Raw genomic sequence first — 25,274 nt, forward strand, 5'->3', positions numbered from 1 at the left:
GCGAGTCCCGACCAGAGCCCAAGCCGAGAGTCCAAGGTCCGAGGTATCCGGAGGCCCACCCGTAACAGAAGTCCGAAGTTCGTCCGTCCGGCGTCGAAGCAGCCCAGTCCAGTCCGAGGCCTTCCGTTCTTGCTGCCCGGTGAGTACCGTTGCTGGGGTAGTATCTAGACAGGGTCAATCTAATGGACTCTGGTCAGTGGGGTTTGGTGGTACACGGATCCCAAACGAAGTGTCCACTTCGGTGGATGCGGGTCCTGACGTGTCTCTTTTTATGAGACCGGTAAGTTTAGCACTGTTTTAGCAGTGCATCTAGTTCCTGCTCTAGTCAATTCTGTTCTCGAGAAAGTCATGTATTCTGTTTTCCGTATTCCAGGTAGTATTCTGTTCGAACTATTATTCTCAATGTTCTTCATGTATTTTAATGTCGTGGTATGAGTGTGGAGTAATTATCGTGTTTATGGTGTATTGTATTGTGTCCAGATTATAGTTATTGTGTCCAGATTACAGTTCAGTCATGCCGTTATTTTCAAAACTGCGTCAGTTAAAAACCAGAAAAGGTCTGCTAGAAGCAGCAGTTCCTGTCCCACCTAGGGACAGTCCAGGTCATTTTATGTATCAGAAGCATGGCATAAGTGCCATATTGTATCTAGATTTATGGGTAGAGTATACCAAAGGTTTGGAAGAAAAGTATAGATGGCCCGTATCAGGTACGTGGGATGCCGAGTGCATCATGAGAGTAGAAGAGGCATTATGGAAAAAGAAAGCCAGACAGTCACAGAAAGATGCCATCGAGTTATGGCGCAAAGAATCTCATAAAAGAACCGAAAAAGAAATCAGAAAGTCTGAATTAAGTAGAGAATCTTTAGAGCGAGCCCAAGAAAAAGAATTAATCGAGATATGTGAACGAGTTAAAACTGAACAGTCAGACAGACAGAGGAACGCCCTCATTAAGGGTATGTATCCTCTTCTTGCCGAGGGCTTGCCAAAAGCGACCCCGGAGGCATCCAGTAATTTCCCGCCACCATTAGTTCTGACCAAGCTACGTCACAATCCGACCGCAGCTGATATTTTCATCTCGTCCTATTTGGACGACACAGTCCCGGAATATGCAAATCCTGTTCCTGTTCCACAGGTCCCTGTAAATCAGGCAATTCCTGTTCCTCCAGACACCGGAGTACCTGTTACGGTACCCCCGGTCCAGCCTGCATTTCAATTTCCCACTCTGCCAGCACGAAGAGTATCAGTCGACGATTCTAGTTTAGGGGCAGCAGGGGGAGGTCCTCCTGGTACCCCGCCACCACACCAACGTAAAACGTTGGCCGAGTTACATGAATGTGCGTTACAGCGTACGCCAAAATATCAGTCCATTGCAGATATCCGACGAGTCCTTACTGAATGTCGCTATGATCCAGTCACCGGTGATGATAGTATGATTCTATATTCCATACGTGTAAGACGGGTGACCGGGTATTTGGACACCCTACCAGATATGAAAGAAGATCTAGACAGAATATATCGTTTCATCCGTACAGGGAATGATCCAGAAAGTATTAGTGACGCCATGTCTCAAAGGAAAGCTGAAATCCAGCTCATGCTATTAAAGTTTCTGATTAATTGTCTAATAAGAGAACAAGATTATCCGACCAAAGATCAAGTCGAAATGAGAACCCTGACAAGGTGGAGTGATAATATAGCCGACGGTAAGCACAGAACTATCGGTAGTATAGAGAGTATGTACAAGAAAATTCGTAAGGAAATAATAAGGTTACACGATCAGCGTAAGGCAGCACAGGTAAGCGAGAAAGAGAATGACTCTCCTACGGAAGAGGTAGAGGACGAGAATCCTGACAGAATAGCGTATGTAGGAAAATCTAGATTCCCAGACCGTCATTCTCGCCTAGAACACAAGCCAGTTTTTCATCACCCAGCACCAGAACAAGGTTCTCTAGAACAAGTATATCAAGCTACCGATCACATTCTGAAATCACGAATCGGTTATAGCGAATTAAGTACTATACATGAACAAGAACTAGTCCGATCAGCGGTCCGATGGATTACTGATTCTACCACTTTTCCAGACGAAATAGTGGCACAAATGTTTCTGAAATTGCCCCCGGCCGAGCAGCGACTGGCGGGTATGTATATGATCCAGCACCTCATTACTTTGTATGAGGGTCAACATTCTGATCCAGGCCCGTTACATGATGTCCTGAACGAGTTACTCCAGTATAAATGGAGAGGTTTAGGTACCGATTTATTTAGTGTCATTCTAGAACAGCGCCACAAATATAGAACGTTTCTGAACCCGCATTTTGTTCATGTCTCACCCCCAGAAAGTAAACCGTTTTATATTGATATACAGAATCCGTTACGAGAAGTACATCCCATTAAGACAGAGGGTGGTGAAATGCAACGAGTGTTTGTTTACACCCCGATTACAAAGATGGAACTCTTAGAGATGAAGAAATTAATTCCCTGTCATGATAAAGATCCAGCAGGGTTCCACCGAGAATTGAAAGACATGCTCCGTATGGGAGAATATACGTATCCAGACGTTATTAAAATGCTAAAAGTCCTATTGCCCGCAGGGGTATATGAGAAACTCAAGGAAAAAGATTGGGAGGTGGGAGAGAAAAAGATCGATTGGGCAGTCCTAGAAGCTGAAGATAAGGCACGAGTACCAGGTACCGGTCTTGGAGATAAATGTAAAGAATTACCAGAATTGTTAATACAAGTTTTGCCTAGATTATTGACAACTAGAAAAGAAGACTGGGATGCAATCTCAGCCTGTAAACAGAAACAAGATGAAGATACTAGTGATTTTTATTCTAGATTTGAAAAATGTTTTACCGTAAACAGTGGTCTCAAGACAAGTAGCGAGTCATACCCACATCTTTTTGTTACTAAATTAGTCGAGAATTCAAGTCCACAAGTTAAGAACCGAGTTTTGAAAGTCGAAAGTACCTGGCAAGCTAGTACTCCGTCCCAGATGTTACAGATGCTACAATACCACCAGAATAGAATCAGAGAAGAGCAAGAACACGAGAGAAAACGTATGAAAGACACGAAAATGAAAGTACTAGTTGCACAATCTGTTCCTCAAGACAGTCAGAAGAGGGGTCCGAATCAAGCCAGTCATCCTGCAGCTCCCGTTAAAGGAAACTGCAATTATTGTAAACAGCCAGGTCATTTTATAAACGAGTGTGCAGTTCTGAAACACAACATAGCTACCGGTAAGACTAAAGAAAGACCACGTCCGCCTAGACAAGAACAAGTTACACAGACCCCTCAGCCACAGAATGCACAACAGACAGTTACCGTACCGCAGCCTATTGCTGCAACACAACATGTTACACAGCAGATGTATCAGTATGCACAGTCCGAGTATCCAGAGTATCAGCCATATTCATGAAACAGCCTAGAGAGGGAGGTAGGCTTGCCTCTCATCGAGATACCTGTAGATCAAGAAGGTCCCTATGTTCATAGTCAAGTACTAGGGAAAGACAGAAAGTTTCTGATTGATACAGGGGCAAGTAGGACCACCATTAGTCACGCCGAAGTTCCAGGGGCTCCACTCTCAGGCTCTAGAAATGTTTCCCTTGGATTTTCAGGAAAACCTATTGTGAACGAGATATCACAGCCAGTTACTCTAGAAGTAGGTCCATTGTCCCGCACTACTGATCTGTTACTTACGAAGTCATGTCCAGAAAATTTGTTAGGCATCAAAACACTGAAAGAGTTAGGTGCAGTCATTTGCTGTTCCCCAGAGGGAATACGATTGTTCCTCCGTGACTTCAAGGGTCACTATGTATTACGAGATTTTGATCCAAGATTGTCTAATGTTCCGCAGCATCTATGGGCGCAAGGTCCAACTGATGTTGGCTTTATGCAAATCACACCCCATCGTGTGACTCTCAAGCCAGGTGTAGTCCTGCCACGAATCAGACAGTACAGATTGCCACCTGAGGCTGTAGCAGCCTTATCCAAAATTATTGACGAGCTCATGGCTCAAGGAGTAATTGTAGAAACTGACTCCAATGTATGTAATTCTCCGATCATTCCTGTCATGAAACGTACTGATCCGAATGCACCCCCAGTATATCGATTAGTGATTGACCTTCGAGAACTCAATAAATGTATTATTCCCCAGTACCCAGTGGTCCCAGATATTTCTTCCCTGTTGACAGCCATTGATTCCGAAGCATCATTTTTCACTGTCATAGACCTCAAGAACGCGTTTTTCAGTGTCCCCATTCATCCAGACAGCCAGTTTCTTTTCGGATTTTGTTTAAATGGAAGGAGCTATATGTTCACTCGCGCTCCTCAAGGTTTCACAGAAAGTCCCAGTATTTACAGTCAAGCACTCAAGAGACAACTAGACAACATTCACATGCCAACTGACACTGCCCTGCTCCAATAAGTCGATGATCTACTGATCACAGCCCGTTCTGAACGTGCTTGCGAGCGAGCATCACTTACAGTCTTGCATTTCCTGGCCGAGATGGGGCACAAGGTGTCCCCTTCGAAGCTTCAATTCTGTGTCCAGCAAGTGATCTATTTAGGCCACTTACTGTCCAAGTGGGGTAGGCAGTTGACACCTGACCGTATCCAGTTAATAGCGAGTCTTCCTCAGCCCAGGACCCAGAAGGAGGTACGTGCTTTTATCGGCCTTACTTCTTATTGTAGACAATGGATTCCTCAGTATGCATTTCTAGCTAAACCACTGATACAGTTAACGACACAGGAGGCAGCCATATCGACTGTCCTCCCTTGGACATCTGAACATACACTTAGTTTCAATGAGTTAAAGAAAGCTTTATGCCAAGCTCCAGTTCTAGCTACACCGAACTACAGTAAGTCTTTTACACTTTTCGTGACAGAACGCGAAGGTACAGCATTATCTGTCCTCACACAAGATCAAGCAGGACAATACAAGCCTTGTGCTTATTTTTCGAGCACATTAGATCCTGTAGCCCAGGCTCTGCCTGCGTGCCTCAAGTCAGTTGCAGCCACAGCACTAGCTATCAGACAAAGCGATTCCATAGTGTTAGGACACTCCCTGACAGTACAAGTTCCACATTCTGTGGAAGTCCTTTTAAACCGAACACAAACTCAGCACTTGACAATTGCACGTTTAACAGGTTATGAATTGACACTGTTCCAGCCACACATAGAGATCAGACGCTGCCACGTTTTAAATCCTGCTACACTGTTACCGTCAGTTACTTCAAATCCTGCCACACACGACTGTGTGGAAGTAGTTAACATCATGACGAAGCCAAGACAAGATCTGACAGATATTCCATTACCAGATCCCGACCTGACACTTTATGTGGATGGTTCATGCATGAGAACAAGTACAGGAGAACTAGTAGCCGCGTATGCAGTGACTACTGACACTGAGGTAATTGAAACACACTGTATTGACACCCTGTCTGCTCAAGCAGCAGAGCTAGTTGCTCTGACTCAAGCCTGCATACACGCCAAGGACCTGAAAGTTAATGTTTACACAGATTCACGTTACGCATTTGGAGTCGTACACGACTTTGGAGTGCTCTGGCAGGAGAGAGGTTTCATGACTTCTCATGGTACCAAGATTCAGCATGGTCTCCTTATTCAAGCTCTGTTAGATGCTATACATTTACCGACATCTATTGCTATCATGAAGTGCAAAGCACATACGAAAGTTACTGACACTATTTCCCAAGGTAATGATTTAGCAGATCGCACAGCCAAGCTTACAGCACAGACTCCCGACATTTCAGTTAACCCAACACAGACACATACTCCAGATCCGACTACCTGTATGACAGTTAAGGACCCTACTCAAGATGTCATAGATATCCAGTTACATGCTACTCCCGAAGAAATCAAGAAGTGGTCCGAACAAGGAGGGGTCCAGACAGATCAGGGATGGGTAACGAAGGGTAGAACCACATGGTTCCTCCCCGACTCTATGGTTCAAGTCATTATTAACACCGCACATAGTCCAGCACATTTAGGAGAAAAAGCTATGTTAGACAGTATCCAGAACATTTGGTTCAACAAGCATTTACGAGCTGCAGCCAAGCAGAAAGTCCGTACCTGTATGATATGTTGTCAGTTTAATCCAGGTAAAAGTGTCCCGGTGGAACAAGGTGGATTCCAGCCCCCTGACCACCCTTTTGAGGTCCTCCAAATGGATTACATTCAGATGGAGCGATGTCGAGGTTTCAAGTATGTCCTTGTAGTTGTATGCGCTTTGTCCAGGTGGACAGAAGCATATCCAGTTCCAGATTACACAGCCGCGACTACTGCCAAGCAGTTGGTTCGTGAGTTCTTCCCCCGTTATGGACTCCCTAGAGTCGTATATTCTGACAACGGCCAGCCATTCTCATCAGAGTTGATGAAACACGTTTCCCTTTTGTTAGGGTACCAGTGGAAGTTCCATTGTGTACGCCATCCTGAAGCAGCCGGTCTCGTAGAGAGACATAACCAGACTTTGAAAATTCGCATTGCAAAAGTATGTCAAGAGAAAGGTGTGGACTGGCTAGTAGCTCTGCCAGTTGCTTTGTTTTACATGCGCATGGTCGCACATTCCAGATCAGGTCTGTCCCCGTACGAGGTCGTATTCGGCCGCCCCCCTAACATGTGGGGTACACCTAGACCCCGAAGTATTACCGATGTTTCAAGTAATATGCTGACAGATTACCTAGCTTCCTTGATGTCTGCCCTCAACTCTTGTCGTTCACAGGTTGCCGCCGCATTTCCAGATAATACTGAGGTGGCACCGCATGAAATCGTTCCCGGATGCATGGTGTTAGTGAGGAATTTCGATCGTTCAAGTCCGCTGGAGCCTCGCTGGAAGGAGCCCCGACAGGTCCTCCTGGCCACCCGTACAGCCGTGAAGTTGGAGGGAAGGAAGGGCTGGGTGCATCTTTCACACATCAAGAAATTTTATGGATTGAAACCAGTCTCAAGGAACATTTCTGAGAATTTAAAGGACTGCCAAACTACTATTCTTAAGGACTGTCCCGCAAAAGACAATGTCATTGAACCCTCCCCGTTAGAGAAAACTCCGCAACAGGAGTATAAGCTCAAATTAAGGTCTAGTAAAATAAGTCAGCCAGTTTGATTGTCTAAGTCCTCCCCTAGGTGAAACGGTTAGACCGGTTTCTGACATGTATAAAATAGACCCCCATAGTGAGAGAGTTAGTCAAAACTCAATCCGATGTATCGTTTTTCTAAGTTTCATATTATTTTTCAGCATTATGTTTACCTGCACCAGTTATGCGTTTTACTTGTATTTTCCAGTTTCACATGTAAATAAGTCTTCTAATGTTACAGTAGAACACACGTTTAGTGATCTGCCTCCTCATGAACTTTCATATCGTATCGCTATGCGAAATAATTCTTTTATCCGCATGTTACATTATTCACACCAGACCAGCAATGCCACTAATTGTTGGGTGTGTGGTCGACTCCCCCCTTTCCAGACACCGAAGGGAGTTCTGCCACTCTTTCCGTATCCCTTTTCACATAATGGTTCATGTGGAGCATGGTCCACGTTAACGTCATCCTCAACAGATATGTCTTTTCTTAACAGTACATGTTTTCCAGACAAGCAAGGTCTTCCCCACAGAACAGGGTTAGATCTAGAGAATGAAGTTTACAATCTAGGTAATTATTCTTCGAACTTTATGGTCCTGAATGTTCAGTCTGATTCTACTCCAGACTTACCTGCTATTTCAGTACTACCAGTCAAAGGCGAATTATGTGTCAGAAATTATGGTTCCGTACATGTAGGACATAGTGATTGTACTACTATTGTCAGGTATAGTGACAGTAGGAAATCTATTTTCAAAGCTTCACGTCATTCTTATTTTATTTGTGGTCAAACCGCATATGTTCGTCTGCCCCTCGATTGGGAGGGAACCTGTTACATTGCCTTCCTACTGCCACCAGTTTTCCTAGCCCCATCTGATTATCATAGAAACACACATCTAGTACACATTAGACATAGAAGGGAGGTCGAGTCCCCCATTGTCGATTATACTGAAACTGCTCTAGAACAGTATACAGATTTCAATAAAGGTTTCTTTTTCTTTATAGGACCTGTCCAGAATAGTAAGCAAATCCGTAGGTTAACAAGAACCCTCGAAGCAGTAGTAAATGAGACTGCCTCTGCCCTAGGTAACTTAACCGAAGAACAATCTGCTATGAGATTTGTCGTGCTCCAGAATCGTCTCGTCCTTGACGTCATACTGGCCGATAGGGGCGGGGCTTGTAGAGTCATCGGGTCTAGTTGCTGCATTTTCATTCCAAATAACGCACCGTCTGTTTATTCAGCTATAACCAGACTCCATAAAATTGCCCATCTGTTACACCAAGATCCAGGCACCTGGACATGGTCCGGTTGGTTCTGGAATATAATTTCCGCCTGGGGATGGAAAGTCTTGTCCTTTCTAGGTATTGCAGTAGCGATCATATTCAGCTGCTGCCTCTGTATACAATGTGGCCCTGCGATTTGCGGCATTTGTGCTACCTCTTGTATTCCTAGTCCCAAGTCCCGTTCTAAATCCCGTTCCAAGACAATTCGTGACGAGCAAATGATACTGTATGAAATGATAGATGGTATCATGAATATTGATGTTTCCTGATGGAAACGTAGTGACAAGGAGGGAATGTGGAAAAGTAAATTTTGCCATGTTCTGTGTCCCTACGCGTCCTCCATCCTATGTTATATGTGCATGATTAATATGCATATGTATTCCCCATGTTCGATTAATGACGCAACTATAGTTGTATCCATCTCTAGTATGCCTGTTCCCAGTTCTCGTGAATACTACGAATAACAGGCCTATGTAAAGTTACGTTGCCACGTTTCTCAGTGTGCACGTTATTTCATTGTAAAGTCCCCGTTTCTAGGCCTCAAAAGGGCCCGGACACCAGATTCAGCTTCTGTCTCCCGAGCCCTCGTTGAGGAGCGATACAGCCCCCACCTGTATTCCTGACCCTTCACTTACTTCCTGCCTTACAGTGCCCGGCTCAGCCTGGCTCTGCCTCTGAGTCTGCCAACAGTATGTTATGATTCTAGTTATCAGTCCAGTCCTCCTTCTCTGCATTCCTAAGCTACTGAATCGCATCAATAGTTTCCGTCATTATCTAGCCTTTACGTCTCCATGCAAGAGGAATACTGTATTTATGGTCATTTAATATTCTTCATCACGCACTACATGTAGAATAATGCATGCTCCAGTCTTAGAGTCTGTTAGCCTTTACCCCGATAACTTTTGGATTCTATCAACGTGTTCTCTAAACATCAGATACTAGATACTGTTTAGGTACATGTCGCCCTGACTCTCCAGACTTCAGTCTCTGCTCCTAGCACAGAGTTCATAGCCCCCAGCTTCTCCTAGTAACAAGTCATTGCCAGTTTTGCAAGCACCGTTAGGTTAGAGGTCCCGGCTCCTTAGGTAGCCCCCTCCATGTTTCCGCCCCATTTATGACATATTCTGTTACGTTTACATCACATGTCTATGTATACGCCTCTTGTTACACCTACTTTCACCCTTATCTTTCGCGACTGCTATTGACCACACCTACTGCTCCGCCTATCGTATGTACTGTAATGCAATTGTTTTAGTATATATACTTATGTACTGTTATTAAATGTTACGCCAGTCCTTTACGCCGATTCCCGATTCCGATTCCCTAGGCAGCGCTGCCATCCCTTTCCTGTGCAGGTTGTCCTGTTCCTGTCCTGTTCCTGTCCTTTATGCTGTAATAAACCTGCAAACTCCTACTACCTCGAATCTTGACTCTTATTTATTGAGCTATCTGTTATTGCTATGCCTAGTCAAACCTAGATCCGGTATTATTTATTTATATACCACAAGGTAACACTTGTTTTCCTGCCCTTTTACCGTTTTTCAGCTGATAAAAATCAATCACCCTGGAAGAGTTCTCAGAGTAGTAATTTCTTAAAACTTCTGCAGATCCTGATTCCACCCACATAGATTTGTAATTTGAAAGGCTAGATGACACTATCCACCCACCTATATTTTGCTTACGTGTTCAAAACAATTTTTGGGGTTGCAGCCAGAGTCTCTAGTGCATCAAGAGTCACAATCTACAAATATCAAACTACCTTCTACACATTGGTGATCAATCCAGTTGTTAGATTTGCAAACACGTATTTGATATGAGCCTGTTATCTACTTCCACTTCTATTACCATCTTCTGACTTACTCTTGCTTAGGTACCAGTTCTTGGAGCAAAGGCAATATATTTTGAGCTAGACAAGCTCTCCATCAGTCAGTCTCACAGGACAATGCACTGGTCTGCACAATAAGTTTTTAAATATTAGGCTTCTACTGAGAAAGTGTACCTTGGACATCAGGGAATGCCATCATGTAGAGTAAACCCCACAGAAGAGTCGTCGATGTGGTCTCTGTCCCTGCTATAAACAGATCATAGAGGCATGCAGTCAAATTCTCATCGTCAAATGCTGATTCACGTCCAGGTTGCTGTTGTTGCTGTATCACAAACTGAAATGACATGTCAAATTATTGCGCATTGTCAGTCTGGTGTCAGTGACTTACCTTCATCACTCCACCTGGCATGCAGGCATAATCCTCCACATAACCAAGAGAACCATAACTTAAGCCCACAAGAGAGTAGCAATCGCCATATAGTAGGTGTATGAACAATTAATGCAGTTCTTTCATTATATTAGAGGTATTTGTGTTCAAGAGGTAGGGTTCATCAACACCACGATGTGAAACTATTGTCAACATAATCATTTTGTCTTGTTTCCAACTAATAATGTTTTCTATTGAGATATTAAAAATATGAAAACATGATGAATGCAAAGAAGAGTGAACTAAAGGTACTGCTGAGAAGACCTTCAAATTAGTTAAGATGTCTTGGCTTTTTGTGTGCTTGGAAGAGATGGTTCCCCATTTTTATGGGATGGTTCGCTACACGCCAGAATAATTGTAAGAGTCTTGTTTTTGAATGAATTTCCACTGAAAAGAGATACATAGCAAAGAACCCTGTCACCTATGTTATTTGCCCTCACCACCATGGCCTGAGGGGAGTAGTTACGAAGGAGGTATTGCATTACCGGTGATATACATTGGGAACTTCTGGACTTCAGGTCCAAGGGTGGTAGAAATAATCTATAAGTGTGTGTTTTTTTTTTAAAGGAGATTCAGTATAACTGGCACAAGTGAGTTTATATTCCATTGCAAGAATAGGCCAATTATGTTCAAATGGAATGCCTGCTTTGAATAGAAAAACATATTTTTTAATAGTTGCCAGATCTGAGACTTAACATGGGCAAGGGCCAATGGTGCTTTAACAATTCATTTTCTTTGTTTGGCAACCCCATCCCATGACACTTATAGGTAGGGAAGCTGCTGGATTGCCTTGTTCATATAGGTATGTTTTTTTCACAAACTTGATCGGGTTTTTATAGTTAATACAATACATGATAGTACCACAGCAAAGCGCTTCATATAAGACCACATATTTTAACCGTTTACATTTATCATGTACAATGTCCAGATGTAGGTCTATAATAGGCATGTTATCAATACAGAGTATGGTGTTTGTGCTTGGCAGTGCAGTATACTCACTGAATTACTGGACTTAAACTTAATAAACTTCATACTCCCTCCCACCTCCCCCCTACTGACGGCAAACATCATTCAGTGTTAGGACACAAGTAAATCACGCTGTAATATCTGACCCTTTCAATTTTAATTACACATATTCATCTATAATACCCATTATGGTATGTGAAAGTACCTGGGGAAGTTTAGAATGTGCGAGTCTGTGTATAGTGCAAACATTATGTTATTTCCTGTTGGAAACATTATTCAGAACCCCACAGGTGTCCACACAGAGCCCAGACAAACAAGGCTCACATGATTTAGTGATCAAGCACTGGGCAAGTTCAAGGCTTTAAAGGACTCCAGCAAGGTATCCCAATCCATGGCTATCATTTCTTTCTGTAACCCCCTGTATTCCCCAGGGCAGAGCCCGCCACTTTCTGCCATACCCCATTGCATAACAGCTTCCCTCCAAGTTAACATACACCAGGGGCGGCCTTAGGCATGTGCAAGCTGTGCACCTGCAAAGGGCCACCAAACCCCAGGGGCCACCATGCCAATATATATCCTTTATATAATAATCCTCTGAGGATGGATACATATTTGCGTGGCGGCCCCTGGCAGGGATTTGGCGGCCTCCAGCTCTGTTCCACTTCCAAACACCCTGACCCCCCTCTTCACTGGCCTCCGCGCTCCTCCCGGACTCCCTCTTACGGGGCCCCCTCCCTACGCTCCCTGCCCAGGGCCGCCATGAGCCTTGAGCCGCCCCTGCAGACTCTTTGCTAGGAGAAGGGCCAGGCCTGCAACTTTGCCTGAAACCATATATCTCTTGGGGGGTGGGTACAGCCCCAACAGACAACTTTCGTCTGTAAACCAATTAGTCCCTCCCGTTATCTCCTCTAATGGTGTGCTGATCTGGGCCCAATAGGAAGCTAGAGTGGGACAGGCCCATAACATGTAAAACAGACCCGCATCATGTGTAACAGACCCGCATCATGTTTGGGGCATCTAGAGTATGCTGCAGAGGCATTTGAGAACATAGCATGTAGTCTGTGGGGTCTGAGGTAGGTCCATATATTGTAAGAATTCGACCCTGGAGGTATGTGAGACTTTCTTAGGCACTCTAGAAGAGCATTCCATTCCCTGCCCAGCAACTCCCTGCCCAAGTCAAGCCCCCATTGATGCGCAGCTGCGCCAAAGGTATCACTAAGTGCGTTCGTAGGCCTCGATATAACCACGGTATCAAGTATTCACCATTACCCATTAAGTAAAAGGAGTGTACAAATGTGTGCGTTGTGGGTTCTATTCCGTCAGCGCCCAAGCAGTTTAAAGTGTTGTGTGATATTTGCACGTATAACGAACAGCGAGTCCAATAAACCCTGCTCATTTACGGAGTCTGCGTGGTTTGCTTTGTTTATGTAGTTAACTACTTTTTTAAATAATTAAGTATAAATGACAATATATATATGTCCGGCTGCCCCACCAGCTTCCTACTTAGCCTCCTACTCTAAGTGATCTCTGCATTCAAACATACACAGAATGGCATCTCTAACATTCCAAACATAGCAATCATTCAAGGCTGGGGAGCAGCACTTATCATGAAGGGCACAGATCAAGCAGATGCCTACGGGAGCCATGTTTAAAATATTTGTTTCCAAGACAATCATGAACCATACAAAATGTCATATGAAGTATCAGACCCTATTTCAGAAGAGTACAACAGAGATATAATTTCTATGGAAGGCAGTGGTACAGAGAATAGCATTAATCATACTATAAATATTGAGATGGGTTTGATGTTTGAGTTTATCTGCTATATATAAGCACTCTAGGATCTCAGCTACAGTTAGCAAACATTTGATTAAATCTGTCTAGAGGGAAGCCAAAGGTGTGTTTAGAAAGGAACTGTGTGGGAAATAAACACTGATACCTGCAGATGGAGGCTTGTTACATATTGCATACGGTAGTATTTCTGTACTGATTGAATTGTTGTACATATTTATTTAGGTTAAGGGTGAAGGCACACATAAGATTTATAAATGTATTATACTATTATTACACAAGTACTCAGGTGCATACACAGAAAGTTATTGTCAGCTTAGTTCTTCCTATGTGGAAAGGGCACAGGTAAACTTAAAATCAGACTAGAAGAAAAAGTGGGACTCCTGCTCCAGTTTCAGTTAGATCAGTCCTTGTACAAGATCTTAAATCTTTCGGGGTGGCTGTGGCAATGTCTGTAGTGGATGCAGGGTTTAGCCAAGTTTCTGTGATGCAGAAGGCATCCAGAGCGTGGGTCGTGATAGTGTCCCAGATTTCCGTGGTGTGTTTTTCGAGTGAGCGTGCGTTGATCAGCACACAGTTGATCTTTCCGGAGGAGTTGGCGTTGTCCTTGTTGGTGGGTGTGTGAGGTGCAGTGTGGTTGATAGGAGAGGCGTGAGTGGTATCCTCTGTGGCGCAAGTGAAGGAGCAGTTCCATCAGAAGAAAGGGCCTTGATGGTCCTGAGGGAGACATGGGTGCAGGTGTTGTCCTGGTGTCTGGGGTTTGGGCTCGAAGTTCATCTGAGGTGAAGTGGAGATGGTTGGTGGGGGTTTGGGTCCTGGTGCTCGGTGCAGTCCTTGCAATGAGTGAGGTTCAGGCACACATTTTGCGTGCCCTCAGTGTGTGCCTGCTGCGTGGTCACGCTGCAGTCTTTATGCCATATGGAGATGGGGTGCTGGAAGGAGTGGGAGAGCGGGAGTGGCGGTGGCCTCTGCGGGGGGATGTAACAGAATGGCAGAGGGGGGAGCAGGAGGCAAGGTGCAGTTGAACTCTTACCCCTAGAGTAACAATGGGGGAGAGCAGTGCTGTGGACAAGAGGCCGGCCCGGGGCAGAGATAGGCTTGGCCTGCTTGGGGAATGGGTGGGCAGGCAGATACAGAAGGGCATGCGATACAGGACAGGCTGCCAGGGGCTGGGGGGTGCGCTGCAGAGAAGCTAGCATCCGAGTAAGAGCAGGTGCCGGAGAGGCAGAGGGGCAGAGGCGTATTGCGGTTGCAGAAAGGGAAGAGCAAGACGGCGATGAAGGTGGGTGGACTTACCTGAAAACTGCAGCGAAGGAGGGGTGCCCTTGACGGGTCCATCCTTGGGCCCGATGCATGAGGAGGCTCCCTGTGAAATGGGGTAAAACTTCGGGAAAATGTCAGCAGGTCACCTCCCAGTAGTGGAGGCTGCTGGGAGTTGTGGTATGGGTGGAAGGTAATGCATATGGCTTGCTCGAAACTGGAATGGCATGGGGAGTAAAAAAACAATTGATTTAGTCCCAGATCTCTGTACTGGGGTGAATGTTTGACATTGTTCAGCATTCAGTCCATCAATTGTTCTTTTTGCATTTGTCACCCCGAGTGGGCCGGGTGTGCCCAGACATTGGTCCCGATATACAGGAACCAGTCCGAGGATGCTTGCTTCCCGTCTAGGCAGGACGTGGCCTGGCAGTTCGGGCTGGACTGTTCCCATGATGAGCAGGGTCAAGACTGATTTGCATATGGCTTGGGGAAGTCTTGTATCAGTTTTGTGCTGGAGTTAGGGACAGAGTCCGGGGACTTGGCCTTTCTTTGAGAAGAGAGAGCATCTTAGTACAAGCTCTGTAGCTTAATGCTACTTGACCCATTCAATGTGAATGGTCTTCTTAGGAAGCCTTCACGAGCTGACACCTTTTCAGAACTTGCCTTTGGGAAATGCTAAGTAGGGATGTCACGTTAGTGGTAGTGTATGGACAGACTAGTGCTTTTTACTTATGATCCTCTGATGATGGGGACTCTTGATATAGGCGATATGATATTCTCTGTCCTGATTCTCAAATTGGTTATTCTGCGTCTGCTACATCGTCTTAACTTCACCCGTATGTTTGGCTTAGTATTAGTTCCAATGTATTTCTACACTCTCATTTTGAGGTATTTGTATGTCCAGTTGTTCTTGGCCTTGTAATAATAACCTGCCTAACTGGGAATCGGGAGTCTGTAATTCTTCAGAGTCATGGCTTATTGGAAACGGAATGTATAATTAGCTAATGAAAATTTTCTCCCTTCCACACTTCCAAGTAGACAAAAAGAGACATCGGCCACTAGTTTCAGAGTAAGTTTACTTCACTTGCTTACTCACAAACAGAAAAAGAAAGTTTAGCAGTGGTGTGGGCTTGTGAACATGTCCATGTATTTCTGTATGGAAAACCTTTCACACTTGTGACAGACCATCAAGCATTGCTGACTATATTTGGCAATCCAAAAGCGAAGATGCTGCCATCCATTGAACAACTGAGCCTGAGATTGTAAGACTACAACTACACAATTGTATATCATCCCGGATAAGAAGAGAATCCTGCTGATTATTTTTCACAAGTGCCAGTGCAAGGTCGTGGCAATCCTTCCAATACAGTTGAAGGTTATGTAAACTTCATTGAGAAATTCAACACTCCTGCAGCCATTTCATTGGAACAAATTGTCACTGCCACAAGTATCCATAGTGACATGCTAATACTAAAAGACATTTTTACGCATCAGTCTTGGATGCAGCACACTCAACCTCTCACCAGTGACAGGGAATTTCAAAAGTTAACATTTTATTAAAGATGAACTGTCTGTCAGTCAAGAAGGTGTAACAGAAGTTGCCCATGAAGGACATTATGGAACAGTTACCACTAAACGAGATAGAGTTTGATTTCCACATCTCGATGAATGAGTTGAAAGAGAGTTGAAGGCTTGTCATCTATGTAATTGCCTGTCTTCAAAAGTTAGTTCACACCCCCTCAACATGTCTGAACTACCAAAAGATGTTTGGGGAAGAATTACTGTTGATTTCTTTGGTCCTCTTGACAATGGTGATCACCTGAACGTGGCAATTGATGAGTTTTCCAGTTTTTCATTGGTTGAAGAACTCTCTTCTATCACTCACAAACACATTTTTGAGAGATTTGATGGGATCTTTGCGACATGGAGTGTTCCTTTCATTTTAAAGTCTGACAATGGCCCACCTTTCAACAGTAGAGAATTAAAAAACTGTCTAAGTCACCTTAAAGTGAAGCATTCAAAAAGCACACCTCTGCGGCCACAAGCAAGTGGTCTAGTTGAATGCTTTATGAATACACTTAAGTAAAATATCCAGCATGCAACCCTTGAAAAGCTTGATCTTAAAACAACTTTTCACTCTACTCTTCGAGCTTATCCTTCGACCTCTCATTCAACAACAGGTGAAAGCCCTGCTACCTTAATGTTCGAGAGAGCCATGAGGACCAAGTTACCTCAATGGACCAACCAAAGAGTTCATCTTAGGAAGAAGTTCTTGCTAAACACTTGGGTGGTAAAAGAAAGAGGAAGACATATGCTGATAAACGCAGGGGTGCCAAAGATCTTACTTTCATCAGAGGTGATTGAGTACTTGTTCGGCAAACAAGAAGGTGTAAATCAGATGCTCCCTTTGATGCTGAACCCTTTCAAGTTGTGACTAGTAAAGGACATATGGTTACTGTCCATCATTCTGGAAAGCCCATTACGCCAGATTCCTCATATTTCAAGCTGTTGTTTTGATCCCTGAGGCTCCTGCAGAGACTGGCTCTAGGAAACTTGATGAGAATTCCCAGACTGTTGCTGTTCCGACATCACCAGTGCCAGTTGTGGACAGTCCCCTTGTCTTTTCCCAGTTTCCACAGACTCGATCTGAATGTGTAGCCAGAGCTCCATGACAACGAATTGAAGAGTTATGCTTTAACAAAAGGGGAGATGTATTGTTGTGTGTGCATGCAAGTATGGTACTCTTTTGGTTCCTACAGCACTATGTAGAACTGTGACTTCAGTGTGAGTGTGAATGTTTGGTTTGGAATGTTCAGTTTGTTGTTACACACAGACGAATAAAGATGTGTGTTAACCCAGCTCCATGTGTCGCCTACTCATTTATAAGTAACTCTGGCTGGTAAGATGTGACAACCTTGCTCACAGCTCTGCCTGAGGGTCAAGTTTAACCTCACATGTATTGATAGTCTTTATGAAAGACAACTACCACTCAAGTTTCAAACAGAGTTCACACAATGGTCAGTAAAGGTAGACAGCATAGTCCTGAGTACTCTGTATATTTAGAAATTGATGGGTTTGAATTTGGTTTCTTTCAAGAGAAGGACCCTGGTAAACCCATACTTCTCAGTTCCAAATAGGCCTTTTTGTTTAGCAGTCAAAAAAGTTGAGGGCTGAACAAGAGCTATTAAGCCATCTAGGGCTTCAGCACACAAAGAAACTCTGGAAGGATTTTGGTGCCACAAGGTGCATTGACATCATCAGACTGAAGTAAAAGTGGGAGTGGGTAGGTAATAACGTTTTTACAGAGGGTGCCTCGTTGCCTGATTACCCTGAACATCCATCCCATATCAGACATCTGACAAGGATTCATGAGTTTCCAGGCTTTGTTCCAGGACTGGGGAAGCCAGTACACTGGTGTGTTCTACAGATATATTTAGGCCTCTATCTGTGCAAAACTATCTGCTGAAATCAGCCTGCTTCAAAGAGCAGTGCTCTGGAAAGCTGAAAAGGTCTTGTATCCAGAGAGAGGCACTGACTACAGAAGTCTCCTAGCCAAAATGAAGAAGTGCTGAAAATCTAGTCATAAAAAAAATGTTTGTCTGAAGGGTTCTGCAGAGCCAGACGACTCAGAGGCATTTTTCCGTCCCAGTAGAAATCCATTTTCATCTGTGAGGTACTGGCAAGAACACAGTAGACCTGTGCGGTTGTGGCATGTTTTGCACAGCATTTTTGCCAAGAGGGATGAACATTTGGAACTTACCTAGAAGTCGGTCTGAAGATTGAAAGAACTTTGAAAACGGTTTGGAACTTTTCGATAAGGTGTCCCTTAGATGACAAATCAGCATCAAATTAAGGTAAATTACAGTCCTTCAGCCCACCTGGCTTGTGTGAAGCTCTCCGGTGGTTACTCCCTTACGTTCCGAAGGACAGTCTGAATGGACAATTGGTCACAGATTAGCATTTCAGTAAAAAAAACAAAAAGGCTATGATTTGTTGCATCATGTTTCCTTAAACTTTTTTATTAATTTACTTTTTGCTACAATTGTCGATCCCGTCATCCTAATTTTGTTATGCTTGGCTTTTCAACCATGATTGTAATGTTGTCTGTCTGTGCTGTTACGTATGAAGCGTCACATATTTATCCTTTTTTATAGGTGAAATGAGGATTCCTTCTGAAACCCTATTTTCTACTGCACGGTAGAAGAATAGCTCATTAGACCAGTTTCCACATGAATCATATGCAGTAGCAATGCACACAAAATCTAGGCTGTAGTTTAAGGGAGAGGCTAGGTGCTTTGATCTAGGATATATCCACATAATTCAGTTACACTTAGATACTCTTGGGAGTTGCTACAACTCAGGTTGAGCTTAGCAGACAGGCCCGTGGTATAACCCCAGTCCTTAAGCCTCCAGGAGCAGTCCACAGTAAAAGGCCTCCAATAAATGGGACAGCTAATTTACAGAGAGCCAATGACAAGCAAAGGGATAATTGGAATGGTGCAGGCTTAAATATTGAGGCTAGCATGTACCACAAGACGGCTTGGAACAACTTTGCAGGATGCTGATACTTTAGAAGGAACCTCTCTATTACACCCACTCTTGGACAGCCCTGGAAAAGTCTGGACGTGAGTTGAGATGAGGTTGTTACATGATAAGTAAGCAAATGAAACAATACATCATCCTGAACATGCGAGCCCCATAGTCCAATGAGCAGAATGGACCTGGAGTTTGTAAAGACCCAGACACAGTGAACAGAACTTTTCAAGGAAGAGCCACTAACTGCAGAAGCATAGCTCTTATTCTCCCAGGTGCTCCTGAAATGTGAAGCCAAATTAACCAGAGAAGTGCTAGGAATGAAGGACTACAAAAACAAGGATCCACTCCAGTGTAACTGCTCCTGCATTTTGTTGGCGTGAGACTTTCATTTATGTAAGCCTGATCTAGAGCACAGTCTGAAGAAGGGCAGGGTCTCGCCTTCTAAATACATACATTGGAATTAAGATACTTAAAAAAAAAATTAAAAGTACATAAAATAACAACCTACCTTCTCCAGTTCTTGCAAGTAGCAGTCTATGTAGTCCCTAGGCTTTCCAGGGATAAACGTCTTCTTATGCTCTTCCTGAATACTCCTCAAGAATGCATCGACTGTCTCTGCCTTTTTCAAAATCGTTTGATGGGGTAAAGGAAGTCTTCTTACCAAAGGGATTGCATTGTAGATCTAGAACAGATGAGACAGAAAATGGAGCTCACAAGTCACAACAAATGCTGAACTGGAGACAAAATTACTTTTGATTGTGAATCATCCACCCCTTGGCATTGCTTTAGGAATTGGGCCGCCCAGAGAAGTATGGCATCTGTATTTGTAAATCAGTGGGTAAATAGTTTGATGAATTTAAAGGTATTAATGAGTAATGCTATATGACTTAAACAGAGGTCTAAGTGGAATAACAAAGGTGAGGGGCTCCCAAAGGGATGTGACATAAGAAGCATGTTTAAGAAACCCCACAGGAGCCATAAACCTTGTAAATAAGTGTGAGGCATAATATATGTGACATACAATTAACTGTCTCACAAATTCATGAATAGAATCACGCTGGGAAAAAGAATAAACAAATCAGCAAGCAACAAGATGTTTAATAGTTTAAATACCACCATTATCTTGGGCCATAAGAAATAAAACACTAGAGTTAAAAGTAAGGGACACCTTGAACGCTTGCTATTGCTACCATTTGAGAGTTAAGTTTGCAAAGGGTGATTAATAACTTGGTTTTTCAAATTTAATGAAATAGTGTGTTAGGACAATTTACATCAGTAGTAAGTGACACTGTTCAATTGGTTCTGTCATGCCTGTGTCACAACATCCATTGCAGGAAAGAAAAAGGATACCCTAGGACACTGGTCCATAATCCATTTTATAGTTTGTTTTCTTTGCTTTGATAGGGCTCAGTCCTGTTTGCCCATTGTCCACTTAAAGTGCCGCACTTGAGCTTGACTCAAGTACCCATTGGTGATCATAGAAATTATTTAGGAAGGTTGTGTGGGTTCATTGGATTTTATTTTAAATATGATATATTGCTGCTTTTAGCTGATCAATATAGAGGACATTATTTTAGTCCAATAGTCTGCTTAGTTAAGAATTATAGTAATGATTTGTTTTTAGATAGTATTTCATGTCTAAGTGTTGTAAATAGGTGGCTGGAGCAGTTGCATAAAAGTGAGCTCCATCCTGATGCCACAGTAATCCAGTGATTTTAGCTGTTTATGTCCCCCCACCCCTCTGGGGCACCGGAGCATAGGGCCCCCACATCCATGGGCAGACTGGCCTTTTACTCCATCTGGCATTTCCCTGGTGGGCTGGAACCACTGGAGGCCGGTTTTGAAAGACTATCCTGCCTCTGCGACTGCAATGAATGTGCGACCTTCACCGAGCAATGCATGCTGTCGCACATGTTAAGGCAGCATATTTCTGAAGCATGGCAAGCTGCGGCAATATCAAAAGACACATAACGGCTATGCTATACTCAAACAGTCAACTTCATTTGCTGGCAAATGGAAACACACCAATGGACTGTTGAAGCCACATGACACCATCTCATGTGAATGCCGCCTCCGGCCCAGGTGGAGTCTCAGCAGCAGAGTTCTGATAAATGAAAGGCGCATTTACGGCTGAGGGTCGGGCCACACAACCAACACTCCTGACCTGATGAAAACATTCACTTAGAGTTAGTGCTGCAGTAACACATTCCCGAGCAGCACGGGGCATGTGCTGCTTGCTCAATTAAGAGTGTTTGGCGGCACTCTCGTCCCACTTGTGTCTGTCTGCCTCCATGTCGGTGGTGCAAGGAGGCACTATAAATGCATGACTTTGCATTTAAGTGCGGTGATGCAGACCACCACCCTAAAATGCGTTAGTCTAACGCCTGAAGCGTGATACTTGGCAGGGCTGGACTGTGCACTACTCCACCCCCTATTAAATTTGTTAATGGATGGGAAAAACTGTGACTTAATGCAGTCTTTAACAGCTAGGGTATTAGGCTCAGGTCGTAGTTTGATCTACCACCTGTATGGTGTACAGAGAACCACAAATAATCTGCCAAGAAGATCCTTGGATTGTCAGACTCTGTATGAGGTCCCGTTTGGGGTTAAGATGTCAGTTCCAGACTTTGACAATCCTAGTATACTGGCAGCCAAAACACCTTTTGATATCAGTAAATAGCTGTCTTACAGGAACTGAAAGACTTCCAGTATGAGCAAAGCAACAAGCTTGAGAAACAATCTGCCAATAGCGAAGTAAAGGCACAACCAGCAACTTCTGGCTGTATTCCAAAGATCCGGGATCTGGTTCGAGAAACGATTGCAGGCAAGAAAGAGTTTGGCCCATTTTACAGAGCACTGGTGCCAGACCGTGCAGTTGAAGTTACCAAAACTGTACTTTTACTGCCACTTGCTGGTTTCAAAGACAAAAGATTTGTATCAATCGACCTAATAAAAGCACACCATGTGGCCAGTCCCTTACAGTACGTCACAAGTTTCCTGGATATTCACCTGTCTCCTCTCACTGCCATGTAGGAAATCCCATTACGAGCTTTAACCAACACTGAGGTTTCTGCTCCCCAGCTGGGAAAATCTGAAAATGAAATCTTGCTACTTGTAGTTACATCTACCAACACCAACAAACACTGTATGGAAATTCACAGGTTTCATCATCTCATGCCAACAAGGAAGTTGATTACTATGATCCACCGTTGGAGTTAAATACCATTTCCACACAACCCCGCAATGTTCCTGCTTTTACACAGACTGCTTCTGGCTATTTTGACGACATTAATGACTTTTCCTCAGATTTATCAGACCTACCACTACATGGAACGCATGCATTTATAATTTGGCTCAAAAAGACATATTGTTTCTCCTTGGATTTCTATTTCATTGTTTTTACTTGGGATTGGTTTTGTGACAGTATTTTTTTTGCTTCTGAATGGACACTATCTCCCAAAGCGCTTTGCTATTGAACTGGTAATCAAGGTATTGAAGCCTCATTCTTCATCACACAAAGTAAGAAGAGACATGTTGCTTGTGAACATTTCAGCAGTTCAAGTAATTGATGGAATTGTTTAGGATACAGTACCTTTTGATATATTTAGTCCTACATAAACTTTACAAATACCACATGCATTTAAAATAATATTGAATGACATTATTAATCCTGTCAGCATCTCTGATGATTGGGACATTAGTGCTATAGGATTAATGCTTGATAAATTGAGCATTATACTGTATTTGAATGTGAAGATATGTATACTGGAACATCTAATTATGATGAAGTGTTTTGTTACCAACACTATGCACACCATTGCTTACACAGAGCTAGTACTCCATGTGCAGTATTTAATTACACACAATGGGAACATAGTCCTACACCACCTTTGGGTAGCTCCAAAACATTTGCATAGAAGTGTGTATATTCTTCTAGCAATAACCCCGTAGGTCCAGAAAAGTATTATCATAAACATTTACCTTCCACAGTGAAGAAAAATATGCTGACCGAAACAAAATTTATATATTCAGCATTCTTAATTTCCCAGTTGTCAATACAAGGGTTCAACTTTTGGAAAGGCAATATTGATTTAAATTCTGTTTGGGGAACTAAAAATGTGCTAGTTCAAAACATTGATGCTTTGTTTGGGGCATGTCTTATACCACAATAAAAGAAAGATTTTCCTTAACAAAACTGTACAACAAGCATTATGCATTGGCTTGGCCAAGATAAAGGACATGAACACACCAAACATTAGCACATTTTGAAAATTGGCAGCAATTCACAAATGAAACAGAGGAAAATCTTAGCAACCTGCTCAAGAATGGTACAGACAATTTCTCCCATCCAGTCCAGAGGGATGGCTAGTGTGAACATTAGCTACTATCGGTTGTCATGCTCATTTCCTGAACAACACCAAGGGGTCTGGAATCAACAGAAGAGAACCACGTTACGTGCAGACACAACACTCCGGAGTAGTAACAATATACAGTGTGGGGAAATGATGCCTTGAATGGTTAAAACATTCAACGTTAGATGAGGTGAAAGAACACTTGTTTCTCCTTGCAAATGACATGGATTTTCAGGAGTTTGTTGTTAGGTCCTAGAAAGCACGTCAAAAGATTTTTTTGTATCCTATATAAAATGAAGTTTGGAAGGTCTTCCAGTAGTTGATAATGGTATAACTACTTTATCCACTAGAATGTATTTTCTGAGTAACATTGTGTCATATACAGAGTGAAATGTCCCTCTTGCAACATAGAAAGAGTCAGCTTAGATCCATCATGCTATTAAGCTGGACTTTGCAGACTTTACACAATGATCAAGAGAGGAGAAAATGATGGCAAAAAAGGATGCAAAGTACACAATGCTAAATATAGAACATTTCGGGAAATTATCGCTCACTGTGGCGGAAACACCATCAGTCTATTGGAGAATATATGGGTTAATATCTCTGCCAAATTCAACATTCCACTTTATGTCCTGTTTAAAACCCCAAGTATGCAGGTATGAAGTGTTAGGGGAGAGATGTGTACACAAGACATGCGTCCTACCTTTCGATTACAAATGTAGAAATGGGGGCACTGAAGAGTTTCTTAGTGGTACAGACTGCGATAACACTTTCAGCCAATCAGTAGTTTACAGAGAGGTTACACTTCATGAAACATGTAATGCATCCAAAGCAAACTTAGATTGTTATCTGAAGGGTTACCCAGCTGCTGTAATTTGTCCAGCATTCAGACTACTTTCTCCTGGAAGTTATTTGTTGCTGAATTACCAAGATGCTGTGGGATAAAACCAGGAGTGCCATATGTGGTGAGAGTTTCCAGAGTCATGACCTGTTGTACAAATTAGCTTTTTCCACCTGCCCGTACAGTTAGAGCAGTGATAAGTGAACTTTGATGGTCTGAGCAGAATGAAATCCTTATTGTTTCAATAGGAAGTTTCTTTAACTTCTGCAAGGGAGATGTTTGACCTTCAAGTTGCACGGTCTTCTTCTGAAATCCAGTCGCTACTATCCATTAACCTCCCACAATACTTTGGAGAACTTGTGCATCAACTTTTTAATCCCTCAAATGCTGCAGGAGTAGTACATTTTTTCAGATTGATTGGGTCTGGGTTTGCTAGTACTTGCCCGATTGTCTTCGGAGTGATTCCATCTTTTATACACTCCATGGTTTCCAGTAATTTTGGGGGCTTACCACTTGTCCTGCTTCTGATTGTTGGGATCTTGGTTCTATTGTTTGCTATTCCACAATGAATGTTCTGTCACATGACCAAATTGGAATAGCACTACTGCATGTGCTACTGTGTCATGAACCTACAATGCAGTATTTTGGCACAGCCTTACTTCAGCACCTGAACGACAACTGGTCTTTGGCCTTTTGACCTATATGGTTACATTGCATACAGCCCGTTCTCCGACGTTTCCTAGGCACTTTCAAGTGTACCATGGATACATGCCTTAGACTGCAATTGATCATAGACTGCAATTGATCCAATCTACAGATGTGGAACTTCTAATGGTCCATTCAGAATACATTTGCAAAGATGTTCTGCATGATTGTCATTGCTGTAAAATGGATATAAAGGGCACT

General features: G+C 43.2%; 1 protein-coding gene across 1 annotated transcript in view; it reads right to left on the reverse strand.

The window, feature by feature from the left end:
• Positions 1–25,274, reverse strand: part of LOC144798398 (cytochrome P450 2C8-like) — a 640,773-nt gene that overhangs the window by 217,202 nt on the left and 398,297 nt on the right. Inside the window, exons 5-6 of the mRNA XM_078669253.1 lie at positions 19,684–19,857; positions 10,370–10,529 (exon numbers count right to left, since the gene is read on the reverse strand). Of these exons, the coding sequence (XP_078525379.1) occupies positions 10,370–10,529; positions 19,684–19,857 (334 nt within the window). The remainder of the gene's footprint in view (positions 1–10,369; positions 10,530–19,683; positions 19,858–25,274) is intronic.

The sequence above is a fragment of the Lissotriton helveticus genome, chromosome 12 (genome assembly GCF_964261635.1).
Source record: "Lissotriton helveticus chromosome 12, aLisHel1.1, whole genome shotgun sequence".
Lineage (NCBI taxonomy): Eukaryota > Metazoa > Chordata > Amphibia > Caudata > Salamandridae > Lissotriton > Lissotriton helveticus.